Source organism: Meleagris gallopavo, chromosome 6, assembly GCF_905368555.1.
Source record: "Meleagris gallopavo chromosome 6, MGAL_WU_HG_1.1, whole genome shotgun sequence".
NCBI lineage: Eukaryota > Metazoa > Chordata > Aves > Galliformes > Phasianidae > Meleagris > Meleagris gallopavo.
In genome coordinates this window covers 14,889,181-14,914,268 of record NC_139409.1, presented here as the reverse complement: position 1 = coordinate 14,914,268, position 25,088 = coordinate 14,889,181, and the positions used below count along the sequence as shown (strand labels likewise).

At 44.3% G+C, this 25,088-nt stretch overlaps 1 protein-coding gene across 2 annotated transcripts; it reads right to left on the bottom strand.

The window, feature by feature from the left end:
• Positions 1 to 5,811: 5,811 nt before the first annotated feature.
• MAP3K8 (mitogen-activated protein kinase kinase kinase 8) lies at positions 5,812 to 24,018 on the bottom strand. Of its 2 annotated transcripts, none has more exons than XM_085227163.1 (9): positions 23,870 to 24,018; positions 21,937 to 22,061; positions 20,666 to 21,026; positions 17,829 to 17,993; positions 16,043 to 16,304; positions 13,089 to 13,195; positions 9,548 to 9,700; positions 8,665 to 8,911; positions 5,812 to 7,149 (listed from the first exon to the last, which is right to left on the bottom strand). In XM_085227163.1, the coding sequence occupies exons 2-9, from the start codon at positions 21,969 to 21,971 to the stop codon at positions 7,016 to 7,018; spliced, it is 1,464 nt and encodes a 487-aa protein (XP_085083289.1). In that variant the 5' UTR covers positions 21,972 to 22,061; positions 23,870 to 24,018; the 3' UTR covers positions 5,812 to 7,015. The 2 variants fall into 2 exon arrangements, with proteins under 2 accessions (XP_085083289.1, XP_085083290.1); XM_085227164.1 differs by lacking the exon at positions 23,870 to 24,018 and adding an exon at positions 23,511 to 23,831.
• Positions 24,019 to 25,088: the final 1,070 nt, after the last annotated feature.

Below are 25,088 nucleotides of genomic sequence, written 5' to 3'. Positions count from 1 at the left end.
TTTTCAGGACCTGATTCCAGACACGTTCCTCCTTCAGGCTCTCAGGAAATTCCCCAGCTTCCAGTATTTAAAATAAAACTAACTTAAATGTCCCAGAGTAGAGAGAAGCGCCTGAGAATGTCAGAGTTTTTCTCTGCATTCAAGTGAAGCTGAAAGTTCTTTTCAAATTCAACTTTCCAGTCTGCCAGCTCTTTTCTGCACTGTTCTTGTGCATAGAGAACTTCAGCCCAAGAGCCTCATTTTTCCAAGAAAGTTGTTGAGGAGGGCATGAGGTACTCCCCATACTGGAGTCAGCACCCCATCTCCACCTTCATGCCCAAGGACTGGCATGATGGGGAGTTCATCCCCACCTGCTCCAGGGAGCAAGGCCAGGAAAAGGAGCGGGGGAACCTCCCACAAAGAGGCCCCTACCTTACGTGACACAACAAGAAAACAAGGTGATAACTCTCCCTTCCAGCCTGAAAGTTTCTGAACCACTTCCTCTCCATCTCATGCATTCTCACTGTTTGTTTTGCCCCACACCAGAGCTCCCCCTGGACCTGTGGAGCCAGCTGCCTGTGGTGAGCTCTGCAGCCGGGCATCTCCTGCGTCCCACAGCAACTGCACTGAACCCCGCTGGGGAAAGCCCCCCAAGGGCTGGGGAACCACCAGGCAGGGCAGGGCAGAGAGTGCAGAGGAGAGGATGCTGCTCTTGGGCACTGACCTTTCCTTCCTCATCCTGTGAAAGATGAGCTCAGGCACAAATAAATAATCACTACACTGCGCTTAGCTCTCAACAGCAATGAAATAAGTGGAGGCAGTTAGAAACCCTTTACAAACAGGAATGAATGCAGGAAGGCATCCCATCCCTGGCACTGTGCCATATGGTGAACAGTGTGACACTGGGAACAGCTGAAGTCAGCCTGGGGGGACTGCAGGGCTGTGAAAGAGCCGACATGCATCTTCCCTGTGATGGGAAGCTACGTGGAGCTCACTGCCAGCAGGAACATAGCTCCCAAAATGCACGTGGCTATGCCCTGTCCCAGCAGACACGCAGCAGGCATGCTCTGCCTGGAGTTTCTGAAGAGCGTGCCTGGGTCTGCAAGGTGGAAGTGCAAGGTAGAGTCTGGATGAGATCTGTTTCACTGGAAAAAAAGCACATGTGTGCATGTTATTGATAAATGCATTAGGGAAGCAAATACAGCTGGTCTACATTCCATGCCTTTCTCCATTTCTACCTTCACGGTGCCCTTTGGGTGGATGCATCACTCTATGGCTTTGACTCATGAGATGGCAGTGGAACGACTGTTTGGATTTACAGCCTCATGGTCTGAGAGAAGAGGTGGAGACACTGACAGTGCTGGGAAAGTGGAAATAAATCATCTCTCATCCTTCCGCTCCCTGTGCCAGCACACACTGCATGGTGGGGCTGCTTAGTGCTGGCTCATGAGCAGTGCAGGATCTGTCTGTCCCATGGTGGCCAGCTTCCCTGGCATGGAAGCTCATCCCAGCACAGACCAGTCCTGCTCTTCAACTCATTTTGGTGACTTCTTAGTTTCAGCAAGTCTTGTCCTGCACCAGAGGCTCTGAGACTTCCAGCCTTTCTGCCTGGTTCCTCTCTCAGCAAAACTTCCCTCTCAGGGGCTGTAAGGAGGTAGAGCCATGCTGGTATCACAGTGCTTGTGCTTATGTGATTATTGCTACTTGGAGAAGCACTGACGTCTTGTGGTCCTTTCTCCAATGACCCTGGTGGAGAAGGAACAGCAGCTAACTGAGCCAGTGGCCATGGCTATTGGGCATGTCCCTGTCTCACAACACATCAAAGGATGCCTGAATGGGGGGAAAAAGGCTTCCCTTTGCAGTTTTTTCTTAGGAATAGCCTGGAGGGACAGAGAGGAGAAGACCCAGTGTTACAGGAAGGTGGGAATTATAGAAACCATTCCTGTGACCTAGCAAGGCTAGGTGTCAGAGCGCTGGTGAGCAAGCTAAGGAGGGTGGGTCCCACTTCTTGGGCAAATCAGCGAGATGTGAGCATGCAGGCTGCAGGGAGACAAGGTCTGCCACGGCTTTTATCTACCAGCCTCTGCTCTCCGCCAGAACTGTGTGTCAGTGGGCAATGGGATGCAGCACAGCTCATTCTTCCCCTGCTGCCTGCGGCCTCACAACACTGAGGTCAGGCAATGAGCAGGAGGTATCACAAGTCCAACCTCTGCTCCACACGAGGCAACTGTGAAGTCAGAACTGGTTCTTCACGGCCCTGCACTTCCATGCTTCAAAAATTCATCAGTTTATCTGTCCAAGTACAAGTCTGCAAGCATAAAGTGTCTAGCTTTATAAATTAGACTAGAAAATGTGCATGCAGTCTTATGTAGCAGTTGGTTGCTGGTGTCTCCAAAAGCCAGGTATGAAGATGTTATGTCATGGCAAGTGTGTGACTTCAGAGAAACAGTCAGAGCCTCGCGGGCTGGGGCTGGTGAGAGGAGAACCCGACAGGGATTGCTGCTGGGCTGAATCACTCAAGCAGGCCGATATTCAATCACTGCACATATTTCCCTGGTGCTTAAACTCTGTCTCATTTTGTAATCTTTCTGGGGCAGAGGTGATGTGGTCTGAGACAGCATGTGCAAGCAGAGCACCACATTATCACTTCTGAGGAGACAAAATGTCTTCAGAAGACGTCTTCAAGTCTTCTAGTGTCAGTTGCTCCTGTGAGCACCTTGACTGCTATGATGGCTTTACACATAGCATCAGTTCACTAAAACCACTTCCTAAACATAGATAAGACCTTTCCTGTTTAAAAGGGCATGATGAAGTACTGTAATATCAGTAACAGAAAACATGGAAGGAAAGTACCAACTGAAATATAAAGGCTGAGCACACAAAAAGTTGAAGTTGAAGAGAAAGCCAGTTCCAGCTTACGACTGAAGTTTGCAAGGAGTGCCACGCTGCCTTGCCTGAATCCAGAATTTTTCTGCTTTCCCAGGACACTGAGGCACAAATGGCCCATTGCCAACTATCTCCATCACACCTTCCCACATTGTTTCATCCCTTAGGTAAGTGAGCTTTGTGACCATGTTGAGTCTTCTTCCACATGTCCTCCAGAGGTCTCTTCTGACCTCAGCCATTATGTGATCCTGTCATTCTCAAGCCCACGCAGAAAACACCCTGCTCGTGTTACCCGGAAGCATGCATGAGGAGAGACTCATGCCCAAGAGCAGCCTACTCTGCAGCCTGCTGGTTGGTTCTCCCCTTCACTGCCAGCAGGTGAGGTGTGCATGGACACCTGCTGATGAGCACATGGGCCAGGCACACACCAAGTCTGGCTGCTGGTGGCTGAATGTGCAGCACTGCCCAAGTGCCTGCCCAGTAAATGCCATCTGAATGTCACCTCACACTCATCACTGAGGCAGGAATGTTCGGGCCCCACGTACAAGTTAATGGGTGCAGGAGGAAATACCAGGCCTCTCCGTAAGGTATGCACGCACAGTGACACACCTCGAGGCTTCCTCCTTCTATCTCATTTCTTGCCTTCTTGCCTTCTTATCAGACATGTGCTTATTCACGTGCATTACATGGGCAGTGAAGAGATGGTTCTGCAGTCAATGCTGGAGAACTGCTGCACAGCTGGTAAATAAAGCCTGCCCTGGTAGCAGTTGTATAAAAGTACGAAGTGAGCCAGAACTTCCTGAGCTTTTTTGTCGTTATTTGTGTCATTTCCCTTCCCTGAAGTGTTGCTCTTTTGGCAAGATGAGTTATTGATGTGTTGCAGCCAAGTATGTTTTCATATTTCTGTGGGGAAGTCAGTCTGCCTCCAAGGGGTAGCCTGCCTTGCTTGATAGTTCTTACTTTACACATAAGTTTGTTCAATCTTCCCTGAAAATAGCCCAGTGTGTACCTGGAAATGGCTTATGGCTAACTGCATGAGACAGTGACACCTGCAGTGCCAAGGGAGGGTGAGTGCTGTGGGAAGAGAGAGCTGCAGGCAGGGGTGATAGGAAAAGCCTGGCAGTGGGAATTCTCACTCTCATTTTGAGGACTTCCTTTTGCCACAGACGAGCTCACCCTCTTGCAACGATACCACCCCACTGCCCATATTGCACAGGTACTGCCAGCTGTGGGAGTTGTGGGGTGGCCGCTTGTCTCCTCCCCGGTGAGTCACTGTGCCCTGACACCATGCAGCAGGGCTATTCCTGAAGTAGCATGAGCACAGCCCAGGATCGTAATGAGCCACTCCCATGGTCTGTCTGAAGTTTTGGGGCGTTGTTGAGTTTTGTTGGCACGCAGTTTATAAAGGAGTTGCTTATGCATTGTTCCAATTATTAGCTTTGGATGGGGATGGTTTTAGAAATGCACCTTGCTGAGCTTTCCTCAGAGAAGAGAAATGGATGCTCTGGCTCCCAACAGTGCTTTGGTGCTTGTTTAAAAAGGGAACAGGTATCAGAGAAGCCAGGTAAGAAAGCCCTTATTTCTGCATCATCTAAATGCTCCTGCAGGGCTCTGAAAGAGAGCATGGGGAAACTCTGCAGAGGACAGCTGTGGAGACTTTGGTCCCAGGTTGATCTCAAGACAAACTTGACTGCTGGCTCTTCTGTTCCTATCGTTAGCTGCAACCCAGAGCTGTGTGTTCTCTACACACTTCATTTCCTCTGCAGATGGAGTCAGTCTCTTGCAGGTAAAAATGAAATGACACACTAGGAATTAGCACAAAGGCAACCTGCTGGCAGAATCCCACTGCATGGGACACAATAGCCATCTCCCTGGGTGGCAGTGTTCCTACCACTGCATTTCATTCCTTCCCCATCATCCCTCCACTTCCATTGCTTCAAGTGCATGGGGAACAACCCCTGTGGGATACTCCTGAGAGATACGGTATGCAATGCATCATTCTGGAGAGAAATCTCTGCTTAGTTGCAGCCTGCAGCTCATCCAAAATATCGTCCTCAGCTATTAGAAAGTTCTCGGTGCAAGCAGCACTGCTTGTTGTTTAGTGTACCTGAATAGTCATTTGTTGGTTGTGTACTAGGCCTCTGAAGGGGTGTTCATCATACACGAAGACCACTTTAAAAAACAAGCAAAAAATTCAGCATAACATTTTTAAGCAATAATAAAGGTTTCCTTGCAATCTTTAATTCTTACATGCACCTCACTTTTGCAGTATCTTAGCACTTGATAAGCACTTGCATAATATCCAGCCACTATTTGGCAATGATAAACATCTTAATTTTATACAATGGAAACTGGGGAACATATTTTAAACTCACCACCACCTAAAGCCGTTTCCTATTGGTTCTATAAATCTCAGAGATCAAAAGGTAGCAGCAAGGTATCAGAAAACTGAACACTGTTCTCTCAAGAAAAATGTGAGTTCCCAAACCACTATGGCACCTCTTCTTTAAGTCAGCTACACTGGAAATCTGATCCTCAAATATCCTGATAGCTGCAGCCAATGTAAATATGAAGGGGAATCCCCTACACAGCTCTCCTCAAAGCAGATGGCCATCTAGAGATTTGCAGCCAGCATTGGGCAGCTTGGCTATTCCCAACTGGTTTGGGTTTTTTTTTTGCAGAAATTACCATCAGAACTTAAGTGCTGCATGTTGCACACATCTGCTGTGCAAGAGTCAGGCAGTCCAGAAGGAGTGTTGTGTTCCAAGAGTGAGATTTTGTCAGAAGCATTAATTGTCTGTTCCGAGTCCAAAATCTGTTAACAGCACCCTCCACCCAACACTTCAGCATGTGGAACAATGCACGTAGTGTAACTGGGTCGTGGAAGGAGACATACAGGGTCACAGCCCCACACTGCTTTCAAAGAGAAAAGAACACAGCGACCACTTCTCAAGGCACTGAGCTGGATTTATTCATTTGACCATATCAGTATCAAACTGGAAATAATCTGTTTAAGATTACATGTTAGAAAGGAGCAGCATTAAATAATGGATGTATGAAAAAGAGACTGTGCTTCAGAAAAGATTCAGTGTACAACATACATAGTATGCCATTTTAACAAAAATGCTTAAAAAGAGTCATCCTAAGCATCAAAGAGAGTTTTATAAAAGTTTACGTTCTCATCCCATGGGATGTACAGAACTATGCAGTTTGCATAGTTTTACTATCATCCAAAACATCGTGTTTCAAATGTATGAGGCACAGCAAGAACAATATAATTCCATTTCCATAGGAACATAAACACAGCTTGTCACTAATGACACGCTTTCCAAACCGTAGCGCTCACGCCAATCATACACAAGTTTAAAGCATTAAAAAGCAAGAGACTGGAGATTGCCCACTGTTACCAATATGAACTAACACTTGCCCTACCCTTGAAAACTAGCTGAGATATCCTTGCAGTAGCTGCAACACTGAAAGCTGATGGAGCCAGGGCCAACTTGCTGTGCCACTCCCAGAGCTAACAGATACAGCCAGATACTCCCTCCGCCCAAGGAGCAGGAGGACAGGGAAGATACAAAGCTAAAACATATCTGTAACCAAGTGATGCTTTGACTCCAGAGACACCTGACATAGAAACTAGTTCAGCTTGAGGAAGCTCCTGATTTACACTGTGAACAACCAGAGACTGGCCAGGTCTCAAGACTGAAAAAAGACTTTTGGGGGAAGGTTTTCACTAAAGACAGCTCAGATAGACCAGATCTTATGGCCCGCATGCTTTTTTTGCTTTTTTTTGCTTTTTTCTTTTTTTTTTTTTTAATGGCAATACTTGCAAGCATATCATATAAGCTTCTTTACAGAAGTGTAAGGCCCAGCACAGGAAGGTCCCCCAGAATAAGACATTCCCTGCAGTGTTCTTTTTGTTGTCTTCTTGTTGGTCAGCCAGTAGATGCACCAATACCTTTGCTTGAGATCAGCTTATCAGAGCCCCTAAGGGTTTAGCTTAATCATCTGTGCAATTATAAACTATTCACATTTTACAGCCTACAGTGGCGATATTTTTATGTACAAATTTGAAAATCAAGTCTTAAAATCAAGTTTTAAGAGGTAGAGGTCCATTTCTGACCTGCTGATAGAAAATGTTACTGGGTCAGTCATATTCTAATGCTGGTGGTGCCCTAACAATATTGAAGTAACCAGCAAGAGCTCCAAGGTCTATGTAAAGTGATCTTTGCCTCTTCACCAGGTCCGACTCCTCCAAGCTCCCAGTACACAATGAGGAATCTAAAAAAAGAAAAGACACAAAGCACGACATTATTGCACAAATAGCTGCATCAATGCAATTTCATAGTTAAAGGCATTATTGCAATGATTAGCCTAACATTTACTTTTATTTGTTTGTGTTTTAGAAAGCTTCATTTTTAAAGCCTATATAAAATAAATCTCATATAAAATAAAATGAAAGATAACAAATCAACCCATAAATCCAGGACAAAGAAAAGTAAGCAGCTTGCTACTGCAAATAGCAAGTGTGCTCATTTGCTACAAAAAACCCTGTCTGCTGGCACAGCTAGACAGAGCTTCCTCATTCTCTGGGCCACAGTGTTAAAGGAGAGTTTGGTGCAAGAAAAAACTGCTAGTTTTCTGACAGTTGAGAATTCCCCTTCATTACAGGGGAATTTTCATTTAAGTAAACAACATCCTCTTTGTGACAGTATAGAACAAAACCTGGGACTGTCTGTCTCAGATTATTTTCTTTTAAGTCAAGGTCTGAAGAAACTTTGCAGCTGCAGAACTCCCCTGAATACTTGTGCAATGAGCATCTTGGAATCTCAGGCACCTAAATTAGAGTTCCAGTGTAATGGCCAAATATTCTTTCATCTTCAAAAGAATTGATTGAGATAGCCTGTGCTGGTCATAGGATTATGCACCCATGAGGCAAAATCCAGAAGGAGCAACACCACTATAGATGTAAAGGCAGTGATTACTTTAAATGTTTCATTTCAACAGTTACTCATTAGCACACCCAAAATTTTGCACAGGTATCTCTTCAAATAATTAGTGCAATTAAATGAACCACTTGTCTGGGCTCATTTTATAAATGCCCCTTATCAGGGTGATCCTAACATATTTTAGAAGAAAAGCATTTTGAAGCCTGCTAGCAAGTTGCTGACACCAAAATTCCCTTGAGCTTGATACTATCTGAGGCCACATATTTTTGGTTTGGGTTTGTTTGTTTGTTTGTTTGTTTAACTGGCTCATCTGTTACCCTTTGTAGAGCAATTATCAATGCACAAGGGAGCTGAATTCCATCCTACAATCATTGCCCTTTTTAAAACAAAGGGCTTGTGCTGTTGACAGTATCATTACAGTTAGATTTTGTGTGTGGCTGATCTTTAAGGAGGCAAGAAGTATTTATTTTCATGGCAGTTGTTGAAACTCTGCTTGCTGAAGACAAATCACTGACATAAATAAAACACCTGTAATACAGGGATGAATTCAGTCATCTTGGGACAGCAATCTATACTTAATGAAAAACTGCCCCAAATGACTGCCAGGGCCTTTTCATGAGCCAATTCTTCTGGAGCTGCAGAATTCAAGCTAAGTTCTCCTGCTGAAGTCAATGAGTGTTTTACATAACACCTAATGAGTGCTGGGTCTGACCTAATCTGATCGGGATTTCTACTGATCTCCTTCCAGAAGCTTTTTGAGTTTAGGTCATTTCAAAACACTTTGTCAAACTTCAGCTTGACACAATGTAAAATCTACAGAGTGCAAGGTAAGGCTAATATTATTTACCTGTAATGTTTTCTGGCAACTGCAGCTCCTTCCTTGCAAGTAGTCTTTTCCTTTCAAACAATGCTGAGTCCAAACTCTGGCACCGTGGCTGGTCTTCTGGGGGTGGGTGTAAGGCTTCATGTTTCAATAACTCTGCTGCAGACAGTCTATGGTTAGGATTCCGTTCTAGAGCTGCTTCTAACAACTCCCTCATGGAAGTGCTACAGTCTTCAGCAATGTCCTCTAAAGGGGGAGCTTGTTTGTGTATCTGTTGGAATTATAATAATAATTTTAAAAAAGACCATTGATACAGTTACTCCAAAAACAATGGAAAAAGTAGTCACAAATAATCACCTTGGTGGGCTGGGAATTCCTCATTTACAACTTACCACCTCTCCAAGCTAGTATAATCAAGTAGAACATAATATGTAACAACAGAAAAATTCACCTTTTTATCAGATTTTACCATAAATTTTAAAACTCAAAGCAATTCCAAGAAAGTATAAAATCCAGTGCAACACAAATTCACCAGACTTCTGTACCACAGCATGTGAACTACAGAATCAAGCTCTGTTTTTATCTGCAGCTTCTAAGCAAAACAGACCAGCAGCAGGACACAGACGAACTTGTTCCAATCAAGTTTCACCCTGTTCTATCCCTGTTCTTGCAGGAAGCCCAAGGCCTGTCAACTTGTAACAAAACCACAGAGATTACTCCAGCTCAGTTTCAGCCTTCCACTAAATGATCAAAACTTACTTCTTCCCTCCCTCCCCCAAAGCGAAAAGGATGATATCATCTCTCTGACAAATATTTTGACAGTCCTTGTATGATTGAAGCTTTCCCAACAAGAGTACAGGAACCCCTTCAGTGGAAGCAGAGATATGGTTTCTCTAAGGGCACTCACAATATAGAGGTAGGATGGATATGCAGAACGAGGATATCTGTTCACCCAGGGCGGAACTCCAGTTTGCATGTGAATAATAGTAGCTCCCATGCTGTAGATGTCTGCTTTGGTTGTGTGGCCTCGGCACAGGATAACTTCGGGGCTCATGTAAATCTGTGAAGCATAGCGAAAAAAAGACAATCAGCAGTAGAAAACAATAAGCAATGACCAGCCATGATATGTTGTGATTTGAAACACACACATGACATATCCCTCTGATACCTGCAGCCTAGAGACCAAGCACCAGCTGGGGAACAGATTTTCTGCTCTGTTACACTGAACAATACACAACTGTTTGAGCAGAACTGGCTTTCTTAATCTTCTCTCCACTCATTATCCAATAACCAGCATGGTGGGGCACCACCCTAAGAAATGGGGCAGCGAGGCACAAGCCAGGTCTAAGGCAAGGCACAGATTAAAAGTCAGCTCCTGCTGTGTGACCAATCCCCAAAGCAGCTATTAAGGCAAGCATCTCTCTCCCACTTCTTTTTAAACCACAAATTCCAAAAACCTAAAACTAATTCCTAAACCAGAAATTCCTTGCCATCCAAGTTATGGTTTCCATCCAAAATTTTGAGCTTTGTCAGAGCAGTTGAAGCACTCTGAGGGCACCTCCCTGCCGGCTGAGCTGGGATGAGGAGAACTGGGGTGCAAGAGGCACTGCATGCCCACCACTGCCAAGCACCCGGCCATGCGCAGGGGGAAGGTTTCAGCACCGAGCTGTCCTGGTTGTCGCTCCTGGTTTCCACTTTTCCCTCACCCAATTGCCCTCTAAAGGAGCCAAACAGATCTTTAATTAGTTCATGTCACCCTGCCACAAAGAATCGCATTAAAAGCCATTAATTGAGACAAGGGCAGGAAGTTAAATCATCACCGCATCGCTGGCCTGCTCGCCACCAGATGGAGAATGGCCGAGCAAATACCAGGGAATACTTCCCAGTAAATCACACATCACATCTGCAAGCAAAGCTGTGGACTGGAAGCACGCACACAGGAGCACATCTGGAGCTGCTACTGACTCCTGTCCATTGCCTTCCTCAAAGCTGCGGTAGCAAGAGGCATCTGCCACACTTAAGTCTCACAAAGACCAAAGAACAGAATCCCATTTTTAGGAAATAAGTAATTTCAACTGCATACAATGCAAACACTGCAACTACAGTGAAATCTGTACGGATGAAAAGCAGCTACTTTCTTGAGGAAAAAGGATGCTGAAAGTATAACCTGTCTGCACTTACAGTCAGAGTGTGAGAAAGGTCAAGACACACCCCGATTGCACAAGGACAAAAAGCAAACATGAGATCTGCACCCACACTGTGATTTCAGACTGATTTCGTCTGGCTTTGAGCTCAGCTGCCACCAAGGTGGGCAGCCCAACCCCTGATCCTGTCTCATTGCCACTGCTCTCTGCTGCTGGGCTGGCAACCACGCCATATCAGCCTCTTTTTTTTTTTTTTTTAAACACTGTGCTAGTTTTAGTTTAGCATTCTTGCGAATTAACCACACCCTCAATATTTAAATACCTCAGCAATATTTGCAGCTGAAGCTTGTGCAATTTAACACAGTGACGTAAGCATGGCACAGTACGTAGCTAATGCCTAGACCCTCAGAGGAGAACACTAGCTCCAACTGTGGCCTCCTGAGTGGAAACCAGCCCCAGCCAGTGCAAAAGGAGCCAGGCAGTTCCTATGAAGGAATCTGCATGGCAGCAATACAGCCCTAACAAGAGGAGGTCATTACACAGCCACGTGCAGAAAGAGCCCTCCTGGACAACAGCTGCACCACTTCTTAAGGCTATGTAACGGACGTGTAAAGCAGAGGAGGATTTTGGAGCAAGAGATGAGATCTTACATGGAAGAAATGATGAGAAAACAGTGCTGTGAATGTGACGAAGGCATTTGTGAATGACTGGAGTCCACAAAGCTCAGCATGAGTGCTGTGGGTCTTGTGAGGACAAAAACTCATACGCTAGCATTCACAATATTTCTGTAAGTCTTCGACTGGAATTTGAGCATCACTTTTCCCAGTAATCTCTCCACAGCCTACTTGTCACCCAACGTGCTGCAGCAGAGTGCCAGGATGGCCAGTTCTGAAAACCAGCTGCCCCTCTATACCATTCTGTAGGATACAGCACACCCCAGACCCTGCATGTTTTAGAGCTGCATGGACTGTCTGCTTTCTGTGGGCATGACTGCAGGTGCTCAACAGTGCAAACTCATTTTTCTTTCTGGAAAGGAAGAAGTAAGTGTTTTTCACAGTTGTGCTTCCCGACATTAACTTGACCTGTCCTCCAACAGCCAGGGTTAGACCATCACCTGCTCCACAAACCTGCAAACTGCACATCTAAAACAATTCTATTCTTGGGAAATTATATACCAGGATTTCCATCTCATTTTTTCTATCATGTCCCTCCCCCACCCCCTATTTTTTTTAATTCTTATTAATAGCATGCACACACCCACACAAATGATCAAAGCACATACATTAAATGCCAGAAAGCACATTACTTTTAATACAGTAAACATTTTAAACTCTTAACTCCTCTGACACAAACAAATGCCTGACTATTTTCCCAAATATTCTGAAAACAAAAATCAAACAAGCTTGGCATTCTGTGAAATATGACTTCATCCTACCCTTCCAAGGAAGCAAGATGCTCTCTGTCAGTTACATGAGTATCTCCTCTACACACATGCCTATGCTGTGAAAGAGCATCAAAATAGTAAGTGCTAACAGTTTAGCTGGAGTGTTTCCTGTAAACAGCCTTCTCTAGCAACAGAGAGCAAGCAAAGGCCCATTTGTAGCAGTTATCCAAGCTAATTGCTGCTGCTTGGCTGTTTGCTAAATAGCCAGTCTGGAAACACTCCGGTATGAGAGTACTCAAGTGGTGAGCAGGACCTCTCTGCGTGTTCAGAGTCCAAGTCATTGAGAATGTTTAAAAGCCCCTGCCTTCTTTGCTGCAACACCTAAGCATTTTACCGGATAATTATCAACCACGCAGTACATAATCTCCATAGGACATAAGGACTACAGACATGTGGGAAATGCTGAAGAACCCACAGGTTTGTTGTTTCTGTGGTTTCAAAGGTGGAGTGCTGAGCAGGTCACCCCAGTCAATGGCTGGTATCTCAGGAGAAATCTTTGACAGAGCTAAATTCCAGTCTGAAGCATCTCTGACCAGCAGCTGATGCCTGCAAACCACCCTCCCCAGCGCATTGTTCCTTTGTTTGGCTTCAGAGCATCCTAACTTCCTCCTTGACTTCAGGTTGAATAATCACTAATCACTAACAAGTGGGACAGCAGGGAAGCTAACACAGCCATCAAAGTGTAACACCTGACTCTCCACTCAGCAAGTTCAAAAAAAAAAAAAAATCATTAAAAACTTACAAACAAATATTAACATCAAGTAATATATGTATTTACTCTCAAGCTCCAAAATTGAATGTGGGCATCACAGTAACAGGAGTGATACAACACACAGATTTTTGTCCCTCTTGTGTCTTACCTCTGTTCCCCTAAGGTCTTTGGGATAGTAAATGTCCTCAGTCATTTGAACACTTAAGCCAAAATCCACCAACACAGCCTTAGTTGACATAAACACAATGTTGCTTGCTAAAAGAAAAACAAAAAAGTGGCATTTAAGGTTCTAGCATGTTGGGCGTTTATTTCACAACGTGACTTTTTCATTTGGATGTTTGCCTGAAACAGGAGGCCAGCACAACCAGTCCCAACAGTCAGTCCTTCTGCTAGCCAAAACATGTCTGTTAGTGATCCAAGACCAATTTTTAATTATATCTCAGAAAATCAAGCAAGACTGGTTTGTTTAAAAGAAGAAATTAACGTCTGGTCATTTTTCTAACAAAACAAAACAAAAATAAAATAGAGTGAGAAACAGAGAAAATGGCTGAGGGCAAAGGATCAAGCTGGGGGACTGATGGAGACCTCTGCACAGCCAGTCTCCTGGCTTGCTCTGAAGAGCCTTCCTGTCTCCAGAGTTGCAAGCATGCTGTGCAACTATTGCTACAGACAACAAAACTGTGGTCACCAACGGATTTCTTAACACTAGCAAAATAAATAAGAGCTGAGGCCCCTCCACAGCCATACCTGTCAGCAACAGCGGCTCAGCAGAATGAAAGAAGATAAATGTAAAAGTAAGAAAAGGCAAAGAGTTCCCTGCCTGAATTGCAGCACTATCTAGGAGCTTCATTCACTTTCCTTCATCAAACTCAGCCTCTGAGTACACTGTGCCTTAGGCATTCTTTGCAGTTGTATTTCTGATCAAATATTTATGAGCGTAATGCTTCTTTTTAAGTCTTGAGAAATTCTTATTCATTTCTTCTGCAGCCACAGACAAGTCTCCGAGTTATGCAAGAAAAATATATTTTCCCCCCAAAGCAAACAGTGGAGTCAGGTCATTTCCCATCTTGATAGTGCCCGCCGTGACCATACAGTGGGAAGAAACTGAATTTCACTGCACTATTCTGATTCCTCAAGTAATCTCCCAGAAAACTGCCTACTTAAGTGCTATGAATAAATGAGTAATTTTAAGTATAACTATGAAGATACAGATTTTACACAACACATAAAAAAATCATGCAGAATGCAGCATTGCCATAAACGTGGCAAGCTTTGCTGCTTCCTTGGGATTGCACTCAACTCCAACTTCTTGTCAGGACACAGGAAGAGAGGGACAGCTCTGCTTCACTTCTCATCTGCCACAGCTGGAAAAGCCCAACACTGACCCTACACTCCATTAGGCCACAACAACCCCAGGCAACATTATAGGCTTGGGGCAGAGTTTCTGAAAGACTGCGTGGAAGAAATGGGTCTGGCAGTGTTAGTCAATGCTCAGCTAAACATGAGCCAGCAGTGTGCCCAGGTGGCCAACAAGGCCAATGGCATCCTGTTTTGTATCAGAAATAGCTGGCAGCAGGAGCAGGGAAGTGATTGTCCCCCCCCTCAGCTCTCGTGATTTAATAGCTTTCCAATGAAGGGTTAAAACAACCCATTGACCTACTGCTAAAATCCAACAGAAAGTGGTTCCTCCTTCTTGGCTCAAGGCAGCCTTTCTCTCACTAAAATCCCAATCCCCCCATATGTCAGCATGACGGACTCAACAGAAGAGGATTCAATCAGGAGGAAATCAGATGTATGGGTACTTTTTCTATGTCAGGTATCTGAGGCAGGACACTGGGTAGTATTCCAAATAAACCTTTTACTAATATAACAGAATAACAGAACTGTTTGAGTTGGAAGGGACCTTTAAAGGTCATATGGTCCAACTCCCTTCTGAGGAACAGGGACACCTACAGCTTGATCAGGGTGCTCAGAGCCTTGTCCAGTGCCACCATCAGTGTCTCCAGGGATGGGGCATCCACCATCTCTCCTAGCAACCTGTTCCAGAAGGCACTGGTAATTCCTGATAATCATCCTGTCAACTAATTATTCTAACACTTAAGTTGAATATTTCTATTTTACACACACAGAAAAAAAATCTAAGCCAAAATAAACTTGCAGAGGAAATATGTCTTAATTAGAAACACTCTTAATAGAGTGGCAGGCAGATTTTATATGTTTGCAGTGGGGAGGAGATACTGGGAGGAAGAGTATTCAATATTAAATTATATGCCGCGCATTAAAGCTGTATGATAAAGCAATTAAATATGATTCCAATAATTTTAGTTTTAATATCAATATATTTTGATGATTTACACAAGTTAATGCCCAGGGGGTTTTAAAAACAAACAAGTTGAAATTTGAAATAATTGTTAAAAGAAAAAAAACAATAGAAATTATGTATTTAGTTCCAAAATGGAGTCAAACTGAGGAACAGCCACGTACAGGCACAGAGCTACTAAAAGCAGGCACAAGAAGAAGACAGGAAAGATTTAGGTTGGATGTCAGGGGGAAGTTCTTTACCAAGAGCATGGTGAGGTGCTGGAACAGGCTGCCCAGAGAGGCTGTGGATGCCCCATCCCTGGAGGTGTTCAAGGCCAGGTTGGATGGGGCCCTGGGCAGCCTGGTCTAGTATTAAATGGGGAGGTTGGGGGTCCTGCTTGCAGCAGAGAGGTTGGAGTTTGAAGATCCTTGAGGTCCCTTCCAACCCAAGCCATTCTATGAAAGGAAATATTTAGGGCAAATTTCCACAGAAAGAAGTAAACTTCTGGCTTAATGCACTCTGATAATTTTGCTCAAACTTCTTCTGATTTTTATTTCAAATCTGTATTGCTCAAGAAAGGCAAAGAACCGATTACTTTTGAATCATCCTCTCCATTAACATAGCAATGAATAGTGTATATAACTTAGCTGAAGAACCCGACCTTATTATTTGTTGGCATGATCCAGTTTCTCTGTCCCTGTGATGCAAGGCTTCGCACCCCACCTCTGTAGCAGGCTTTTAGGAGAGCCACACCCTGATCTGGAACGGAGAGCACCCCCAAGGGAACCGAGCACACTTACGTTTGATATCATGATGGATAATCCTTTTGGAGTGGAGAAAGTCGAGCCCTTTCAGGATATGCTTTGTCACCCAAATTATTTCAAATTCCCGCATAGGCCCACAGCTCTCCAGCTTCTCCATGACAGATCCTCCCTCCCCAGCTTCCATGAAGAGATGGATGGTCTCATCCCACAGAATAGCTCCATATAATTCAGCAATGTTTTCATGACGGAAACATGCCTGTATTTCTACATCTGATGGTTTGAACTGTTCCACTGGCACCTAGGAGGTGGAAACAGAACCATATAAAAGCAGCTCAAAATTCAGGTTATTTATACTAGCGTTAGTTTTCCTATAGATTAAAATGGAAGAAGGAAGCAAAGGGCTCTTAACTACTTGTTGTAATACAAAGCTTTACTTTGATCTTGTGCTTTACTCCTTTCTAATCCAGATACATCCTGTTCAAAAATAAGAGCATTTTTGGAATCTTGCCCTAATAAAAAGTGCAGTCTTCCAGAAAAAGCAATGTAGCAAGAGTTATTCCCGTCAAAAACGGGTGGTTGTTACGCAAAAGCTCTATGCAAACTTCCTGGTGAAGGAGATAAAAATCCCACTGCTTTTCCAGCTAGCTTTGTGCAGTCTCATCTGCTCTACGAGAACTGTACACCGTATTGACATGTGGATCAGTGCTTGCAGCACAACAATGCTCAGCACAGTCTGCAGACTGACAGTGCTCCACACCGTTACTGACCTTGTTTAACTCCTTATCAGCCTTCTTTTATGGCTTCTGAGAAAGGAAGTCTGCTTTAAAGTGAGCACTCAGCAACACTTTATTTATTTTAAAAGTACTGATGGCAGATTATTAAAGCAATGGGCAATGTTTGCTTACACAAACTGCTAGGAAGGCTATTATCACTCTTTTTATTTTCTGCCCCTCGGGCTTGTGGCTGTGAAGCAATTAACACACTAATAATTTTAGTGCAGTGAGAAATCCTTTTTGCACATTCAGAAACATTAGATAACTTTAACCCTGCAGTGGGTTATGCAGGACTGGCAAACTAAATCCTTTTCTAGGCCAGTAGGTTTGGCAGAAGGGCAGGACATACAACTCCCTGCCTATTCTGTTGTGCATAGAAAGCAGGTACTTATTCACAAGTGGTGGGGTATAGACAAGTATACCACCTGAGTTTTACTGACCCTCAGTTCAGAATAGTTCATTGAAAGGTGATGTTAAAAGAAAACACAGGCTTGCATTAACATAGAGGGGTGGTCAGCAATTTCCTAGAGACATCTCTCAACCTTATGCTGAGCTAGTGTTCAAAACACCATGAGATCTGCACATAAGCTGAGGTCACAAAGACATAAATGCCATTGGAGTAACAAAAACACATGTTTGAAAGCCTCAGTTGAAGGGTGGGATCCCAGAATCATCTGCAGCAGCAGGGTTTCGTTATCATCTCCAGCAGGGACATGATTCCATGTTGATACATTACTGCCACAATTACTGCAGGACAAGCATAAATTCTTCCATTTACCCCAGGCACAGCTGCAGGGGCTAGCAGGCCTGCCCACAGGATAGCTATACAGGCTTCCAGACACTTCCACAGTGCTTAAACTTTTTAAGTCTCAAGGCTGAAAACAAGTTAACAATTAAAAACATCCATTTCTCTTGCTTTATGTAGGCCAACAGAACACAGGCAATATTCAGCCCAGTAGTGGAATGTAATGCAGACACATTTAAAAATACACTACACGCTCCATGTCACACAGTATCTGCACATAGATAAAGCTCCTGAACTAACATACCAGTTTGCATGCCATCCGTTTCTTGGTTTCTCTATCTTGGGCCAAGTACACCTTCCCAAAAGCTCCTCGCGGAATAAAGTCAGAGCCAATATTCCTGTAAGTTAGCTTCCACGGAAACAGGAGCACATCCGAGTCAATCTGATAGCGGCCATTCTTGGGAGTGATCTGTGGAGTTAAGTTACAGTGAAATAATAAATCACTCTGAAGTTAAAACTACATCAAGTCTAATTAATCTTATACATGGGATGGAAAAAAAATATATGTTGCTTATGTATGTACACAATGCACGCAATCTGTTCAGCAGTCTTTATTTAGAAACACCAAATGGGAACAGCATGTGAGGTGTGGCATCCATTCACAGCCCAGGCATCCACGTTTCTCTCAAGTGACTAACTCACAAAGTGTAAGTTGCAATTAATTGTCTTGAAACAACAACAACAGCAGCTGGGTTAATGAAATTACCCACCTCTTTACCTGCACACGTTTGCCCTTCCTGCAATCTGCTAACTTGTTATGCCACATAGCTGTTACTCACAGGCTATCTTCTATGATGTGAGCAAGAGTTTCAGCATTTCCTAATATCAAATGGACTGCTAGAAGAATTTCAATTTTCCATCTCGAATCAGAATTTCTGCTGCTTACTAAGCAGTTGAAGAAGTGTGCTGCAATTTTACCAGCTACCTTCTTGCAGTTTTACACTGCAGCTGAAAAGTGACCAGGAGTCACACTATCTGCTTTAGGTGGTCATGCACAGAGAGCCTTGGGTCTCTGCACTGCCACCAGGGCAAGGAGGCTCCTCTAGGAAGTGGTCCTGAGCATCCAAGTCATTATCTCGCTCTGAATTGTCCTTTGGAAGAGCTCCTTCCCTCTGCACATGCCAGAGATCAAACTCCTGACTGTAGTGATGGAAGTCTTGCTTTAGGTTTGACATTGGTTCTGAAGTCTCTTCATATTCTCTTAGCTAAAACAGCACTAATGTTTCCAGCAAATATGGTTATTAAATCAGGGATATACAGCATCATCAGTAAACAGAATATTGTTAACCTGTTTACCGACAGGTAACCAAGATGCTTAAAGACATATAAAAGTAGATCAAAGATATTTATCGCTATCTGTCACATGGTCTCACTGTGCTCAGCTCTTCTGCAGATCTTTCTAAGATAACATCATCTTAGAAGATTACCGGTTTTAGATTCTGTCACGCACAGAATCTGTGCTTTTCCTTGGTGGTTTTGATTTAGGAAAGTAGCACCTTCGCTGCTAAAACTGGCACTTGTGACTAGTATTTAAATATGTGAAATAAGTTCATTCTTAGTTAACTTTTGGGAGGATAAGTTCTTAAGTGATGTGGACGGTGCCTTTTTAATACAAGCGCTTTGCTCAGGATGAGCAGAATGAGCCTCCCTGGTGCTTACTAGAACCAAGGCAAAAACTGTACCAGCTCCTGCACCTCCCCTACACGTTTCTATGTTTCACAGGCAGAAACCAGTTAATCTGCATGTGTTACAACTGTCCTGGTAAGCAACGGACACAGGGTTGATCAGCAGAACAAAAGAGATCAACTAACAGCACACTATTCGCATTTCAGCACGCTTCCCATCAGACCAGATCCTTGCCTGACATTATGAACTGAACATTCTCCTGTGGCTGTAGACTGCCTTCTTCCAGCTTAAAGAAACTCAGTGTGGGCACTCGGACACCCTTCACAGTGCAGTCTGTGGGATAACTAGACAGCCAGAAATGCTCCTGACCCTGGCTAAGGAGCGGCAGCTACATACAGTGCAGATGTGCCTGTTGAAATGCACCCATTGCTAAGGCCCTGCCTTCAATCCTCAGTTGCTCAATGAGTCACGTGCACCTAATAACACCTGGTTCATACCAATTGTATGCATCTATAGAAATAATATCCAAGCAAAACAACTGTGAGTACATAAAACAGTGCCTACCCTAAGTATAGGAAACATTTAGTATTAGTAATTGTCCTTTCAATGTTACAATTCAAGAAGTGACCATTTTGCAATATTCCCTCAAAATCAGGATAATGCATTACTCTTTGCTGTTTCACACCTAAGAAACTGGCAAGGCTCAAGCAATGAATCCTCATGTGCAAAACACACTGCATGCAAAAATTTTAGATGACAGATCTAGAGCATATTAAGAAAACAAAACAGCAGGTCAAAAATATATGAATAAACTTCCATTTCATGATTGGTTGTTTCCAAAGCAACTAATTTTTACTAGCAGTTCAATGACACTAATATCTACAGGTGTTTGTAGAACAAAGGTCATTTTAGGAAAAAAAATAATTAACATCTCTCAATACACCACATCTATGCTTGCATTTAGTATTGTGTGATATTACATAATATTGTATTTCTGAAAGTTGCTGTTGATGTTAAACACCTTTTCTCCTTGTATTACCATATTCTACAACCTTTTGTGCAGATAATGAATTCAGAATAGATTCCAGACCTTTACCTGGGAATTGCGCATAATGATCTCTGCTACTGTATAAGCAAAGGCACTGGAGAACTCCCAGATGCTCCTTGTAAGCCCTCACAGCTGTGGCTTTTGCTTTCTTACTGCACGTATTAAGCTTGCCTCCAGCAATGGGAAATGCTTTCTAACCTCCAGGCTACCAACACGCAACACAGACTGCATCTTTCTGAGCAGATGTTTCTTCACAGCTGCCTGGGATTCCCTCCAGGCTCAAGCTTCCACAGTGAACAACAATCTGCCTGTTACTGCTGGGACTGGAGGTGATCTCCACTTAGATTCAGCAGTAACTTGTAACACCTATACCTACTAATTTTCAAGTGAAAAGAAAAAAGACATACCATATTCAAGAGGATTCCAGATTCTTGCTGTCTGCATCCTTTAAATTGTTTTGCAGTGTTAGACACCTGATTTGCAAAAGCAAGCAGGTCTTCCACAGTCCCGTATTTGACGGAAGACATCAAAGAAACCTCCCTCTCACAAAACAGTAAAGATTCTGCACGTTCTTCATTTTGATTTTCCTCTTCACACATTGTAATTAAGCTGTCCTCATAGACGGCAAGGTCTCCACCTGGATAAAGGTTTTCCATGATGTCTATCACTTCAGACATATTTAAATTAGTTAGCAACAAGTCAATTTCCTCTTTGCTATCACTACCCGTGCTCATATACTCCATTACTGTCCACTTTGCAAAACCACTCCTGAAAAAAAGAGAAATAAAACAAACCTGAGGACATTTTTTCATCTGAATCTATAGTAGCAAAGCAAGAAGGAAAAGAAGTGATCAGAGTGATAAGTAGTTCATGTTATATGGTTAGATTTTTAAATTACTTTGTATTAAGAAAAGTCATAATTAGTAGAAGGGTTATACAGGAGAAGAAGAAAAAGTCTTCACTAACAACATGTTTCGGAAGTTATTTGCGAACTCCTCCAATCATTCAATCTTGGACTTTACATAAAGTTTCTCAATGGAGGTAGTGACACACAAAGGAAGCACGAGCCAGTTATGTTTTGCTGGATATGCAAAAATGGAGCACCCTCAGTACCACTGTAAGGACTCATTATTCGGAAATGGATGACAAACAGGGATATAAATGTACCACATTAATTTATCTCCAAGATTTTGTGAGCAACTTAAGTGATGTGTCCAGAAAGAGGAGAAGATCACAGAGCAAAGCTAATAAGCATCCACCAGTAATAAATATGTTAGTATCACTGCATGAAGCACCATTCATCACCAGCTGAGATACACCACCCACCTTTTCTGCAAATGACTGACTAGAATTAGACTTGAACTGAAAGTTTTACCAACTTACGAAAAAAGTCAGAAATGGAGTTACTATGAAAGTAATGAACTTCTAAAGCAGTTTCAAGCACTTTCTTCAGCCCTTACTATTCCTAACAACAACTTTTAAGATACATCTCGACCATTTGGCTGAAATGGACTTTAGTTCTAAGAAACTGGATTCAGCATCCCAAAAATTCCTTTCTCATCCCAGATTCCCAGATTGAGCCAGAGTTATTCTACCCAAGTGAAAGGCATGTGCATGGTCAGCCATTAATATTCTTACACATGCAGTTTTCAACACATAAATGTCTAAGTGAACTTACCTTATATTTATCCCGGTTACATCACACAAAATCATCAAAAAGGTCTCAATGTAATGGGTAAAGACGTCATGTTTCTCAAACCCATATTTACCACCGATGATAGATTCAAAGTGTTCCTTTGCAGTCTATTAAAAAAGGCAAAACAAATAAAGCGATGGCACACCAGCTCAAGCAGAAGGACTGGTTTATGCTCATATGATCATTTGTTTCACAGGCTTCATGGAAAGTAAAAGTAGTAATCACAAGGCTGAGTGAGATAACAGGGGATTTTTTGCAGAAAAAGATGACAGCTAAAAAGAGTCAAGCTGCTCTATGATCACCCAGATTTCCAGGTACTACTGCAAAATAAGTTTTCCATGGTTAGGTCTGGAGTTTTATACTCTCTGCCTCATGCTTGAAGATAGCAAAGAAGAGACGAATCTTCTTTTCCTCCAGTAGCACGTACCCCATTCAGACAGCTCTCATTTCTCTTTTTCATAAACCACCTATTCTCAGTAAAAGATGACAAGCAAACAAAAAAATACTTACAAAAGAAAAAAAGAAAAGAAATAAGCACAACCTATTTATCTCAGGCACCACCAGCAGACTCAGTCCCCCGAGGTCATGAAGCAATGCAGCTTGCCCAGATACAGTTTCTGGTTATGATCACTATCTTACGTCCCCGCAAGGACGTGGAAGCTTTGCGGCACGTATTTCTCATGGGCTGGAAGATGCTTACGTCAGTTCTAACGTCGAAGAAAAATGAGTAAATTGGTGCAGCTGGCAGAGAAATTCAGACCATGTGCTGCAAGCTCAGGAGGCAGGACAGGAAAACTCAGCATGGGCAGAACAAAAAACGGCATGAGAGAGCCTGCGGTACCACATCCCCCTTTCCAAAGCCCTGTGATGGGCTCAGCAGCCTGCAGTCTACGTGCTTGTACCCAGTATCAGGGTACGGAGGGGGAATCCCCAAGCATTTATCTAGCAGGGTGCTGAGAGGGGTCAGGGTTTTGTCAGCCTACACCTATACAAGAACTAGCAGAAGCCCGAGCTGTTATCTAACTCCTAGCATCCCACCCTACCACAACACTGCCCTAAAAGCCTACAAGTGGTTACTCTCAATCATAGAGGAGATTTCTAGCCTTTGACCCACAGCTGGGCTTTTATTTATTGCTTTTATGATGCCAAATTATTGGGAGTAAAGAGAAAAGCATCAGCCAGTCTGCTAAGAGGAACTGTGGGGCTGCTTCTGAAGAGCAAGGCTGGGTTACACACCAACCCCGGGGGACTTTCTGCAGAAAAACACGAGCCTCCAGAGGCCCTGTCCCTTGTGGGCAGAGACAAGTGAGCGCCACAATTAAACTAATTCAGTCTTTGATAATACTTTCATACAATAGACCACAGTGCAGCTGAGAGCAAACGCAGCTCTCCATAAGCTCTGTGCCTCAACATGTTCCCACAGCGTGAAACCAACAGCACTCTCAATTCCAAACCAATGCTTGTGTCGGGCACTTAAATAAAGCTTTAAGTCTTTCTGTACAACCCAGGTACACCGAGAAATCACGTCACTAATAGCGTTCTACCTGTCTTCTCACCGGATTCAGGTTTTATCTCAGCTTGATCTCTCAGGTCAGCTGCTACAGCACGGGACTGCTTCTCCAATTGTGTCATTATTTCAACACCATCACACGAGCTGTCTGCCGGCCAAGAATTTATTTTTCCCGTTTATGACGAACGGCATTTCCTTAAAACCATCTTTCTGAGAAAAAGATCTCCTTAACGCGTCCTCATACCCGCCCTTCGCAAACAGCAGCAACCGCACAGCGGGGAGAGCAGCTCACCGACCCGCTCACCTACAGGGGACGGCTCCGCTGCCCCTCCCGCCCCGCAGCGCCTCAGGTGCCGGCAGGTGCCGCCCGCCCAGGACCCCCGCGCCCCCCCGCGCCGGACTTACCTGCGGGGCGCCGGCAGCCTCCCGCGCAGCCTCCCGCCCGTCCTCCCGCCCGCTCTCAGCCGGCGCCGCGGCCGCTCGGCCCGCAGCGGGAAGCCCCGGGGGCGGGCGGGGCGCGGGGCGGGCTCCGGCCGCGGTTTCTATTTCGCTTTACGGGAAGGCGGGAGTCAGCGCCGCCCCGCCGGGCCGTGCTCCGCCGGAGCTCGGAAAAGCGGCGTGGTGTTTTCCGCACCCCACGCAGCGGCGGAGCGCTGCCCGGGGAGCTGTGTCTCGTCCCGCCGGCAGCTCTGTGAGCCCTGCCACAGCGGGTCGCAGCCCCACGCGATCCGGAACGCTGCACCCGTTCTGTACGCAAGCACGGTGTAAGCATTAGCTAAACAAAAATTGAGCTGAAAGTCTGGTGGAATTTAGGACAACAATGTGCAGGATTTGATGGCGGCATTCGGATTAAAATGCTCCGGGTGCCGGTATTGTTAGCTTGGCAGTTGTTGCAGGGCAGCGCTACGCTTCTCGTCCCAGCGGCGGTAACTCCGGCGGGGCTGTGCTGATCCGCGGCCTCGGCCGGTGTTTCATCGCGGAGAGAATGGCGCTTCTGGCCACCGCAGCCGACCCTGCACCACGAGCAGCCGTGGGGCGCAACTGCCTCGCCATCCCAGGAGACAAGCACTGCCTTTTCTGTCTATTATCTGCATTATAAAGGACTATTTGCGTCCATTATAAAGCTTTCATTACAAATGTTTGGGACAGGCTCCCCTCAGGGCTTCAGTGTTGGGGTATGTGAGCCTTCTTTTCTGTTTGTTACTCAGACACACTGAGTGCCCTGTCTGAAGGTCACAGGTACATCCCCTGATATTCAGAACAGTTCAAAGTACGGCACAAGTAGTGTTCTGGAGTGCACAGGGACCACGATGCGCTCAGCACCAGGACAGAGGATGCAGAACCCTGCTAGCAGCACTGACCTCTGCTTTCTCCTCCAAAACGCACAGGTGATAAATACGTTGGCAAACCTCCACTAAGAAATACGTACCTTCTGTGTCAAGTGTGAACTTGTTCAGTTGTGCTATTTGGTGTGTTTGCTGAAAAATGCCTGTGAATATGTGAGAAGGTTGAAGATGATGAACTAAAAATGGAGGAAGGCAAAATTGAGGAAATTTAGGACAAAGGTAAGTGTAGGAAAGCTAAAAGGAAGAGAGGCCTTTAGAGAAGAACTAGCAGCAGCTTG

Coding starts and splice junctions, on each gene's coding strand:
- MAP3K8 (XM_085227163.1), bottom strand. CDS start 21,971: ATGATTTTGTGTGATGTAACCGGGATAAATATAAG. Junction 8,912..9,547: donor ATCCATCCTACCTCTATATT/GTGAGTGCCCTT, acceptor TAATTCCAACAG/ATACACAAACAAGCTCCCCC. Junction 7,150..8,664: donor GTTGCCAGAAAACATTACAG/GTAAATAATATT, acceptor TTCTTTTTTTAG/ATTCCTCATTGTGTACTGGG.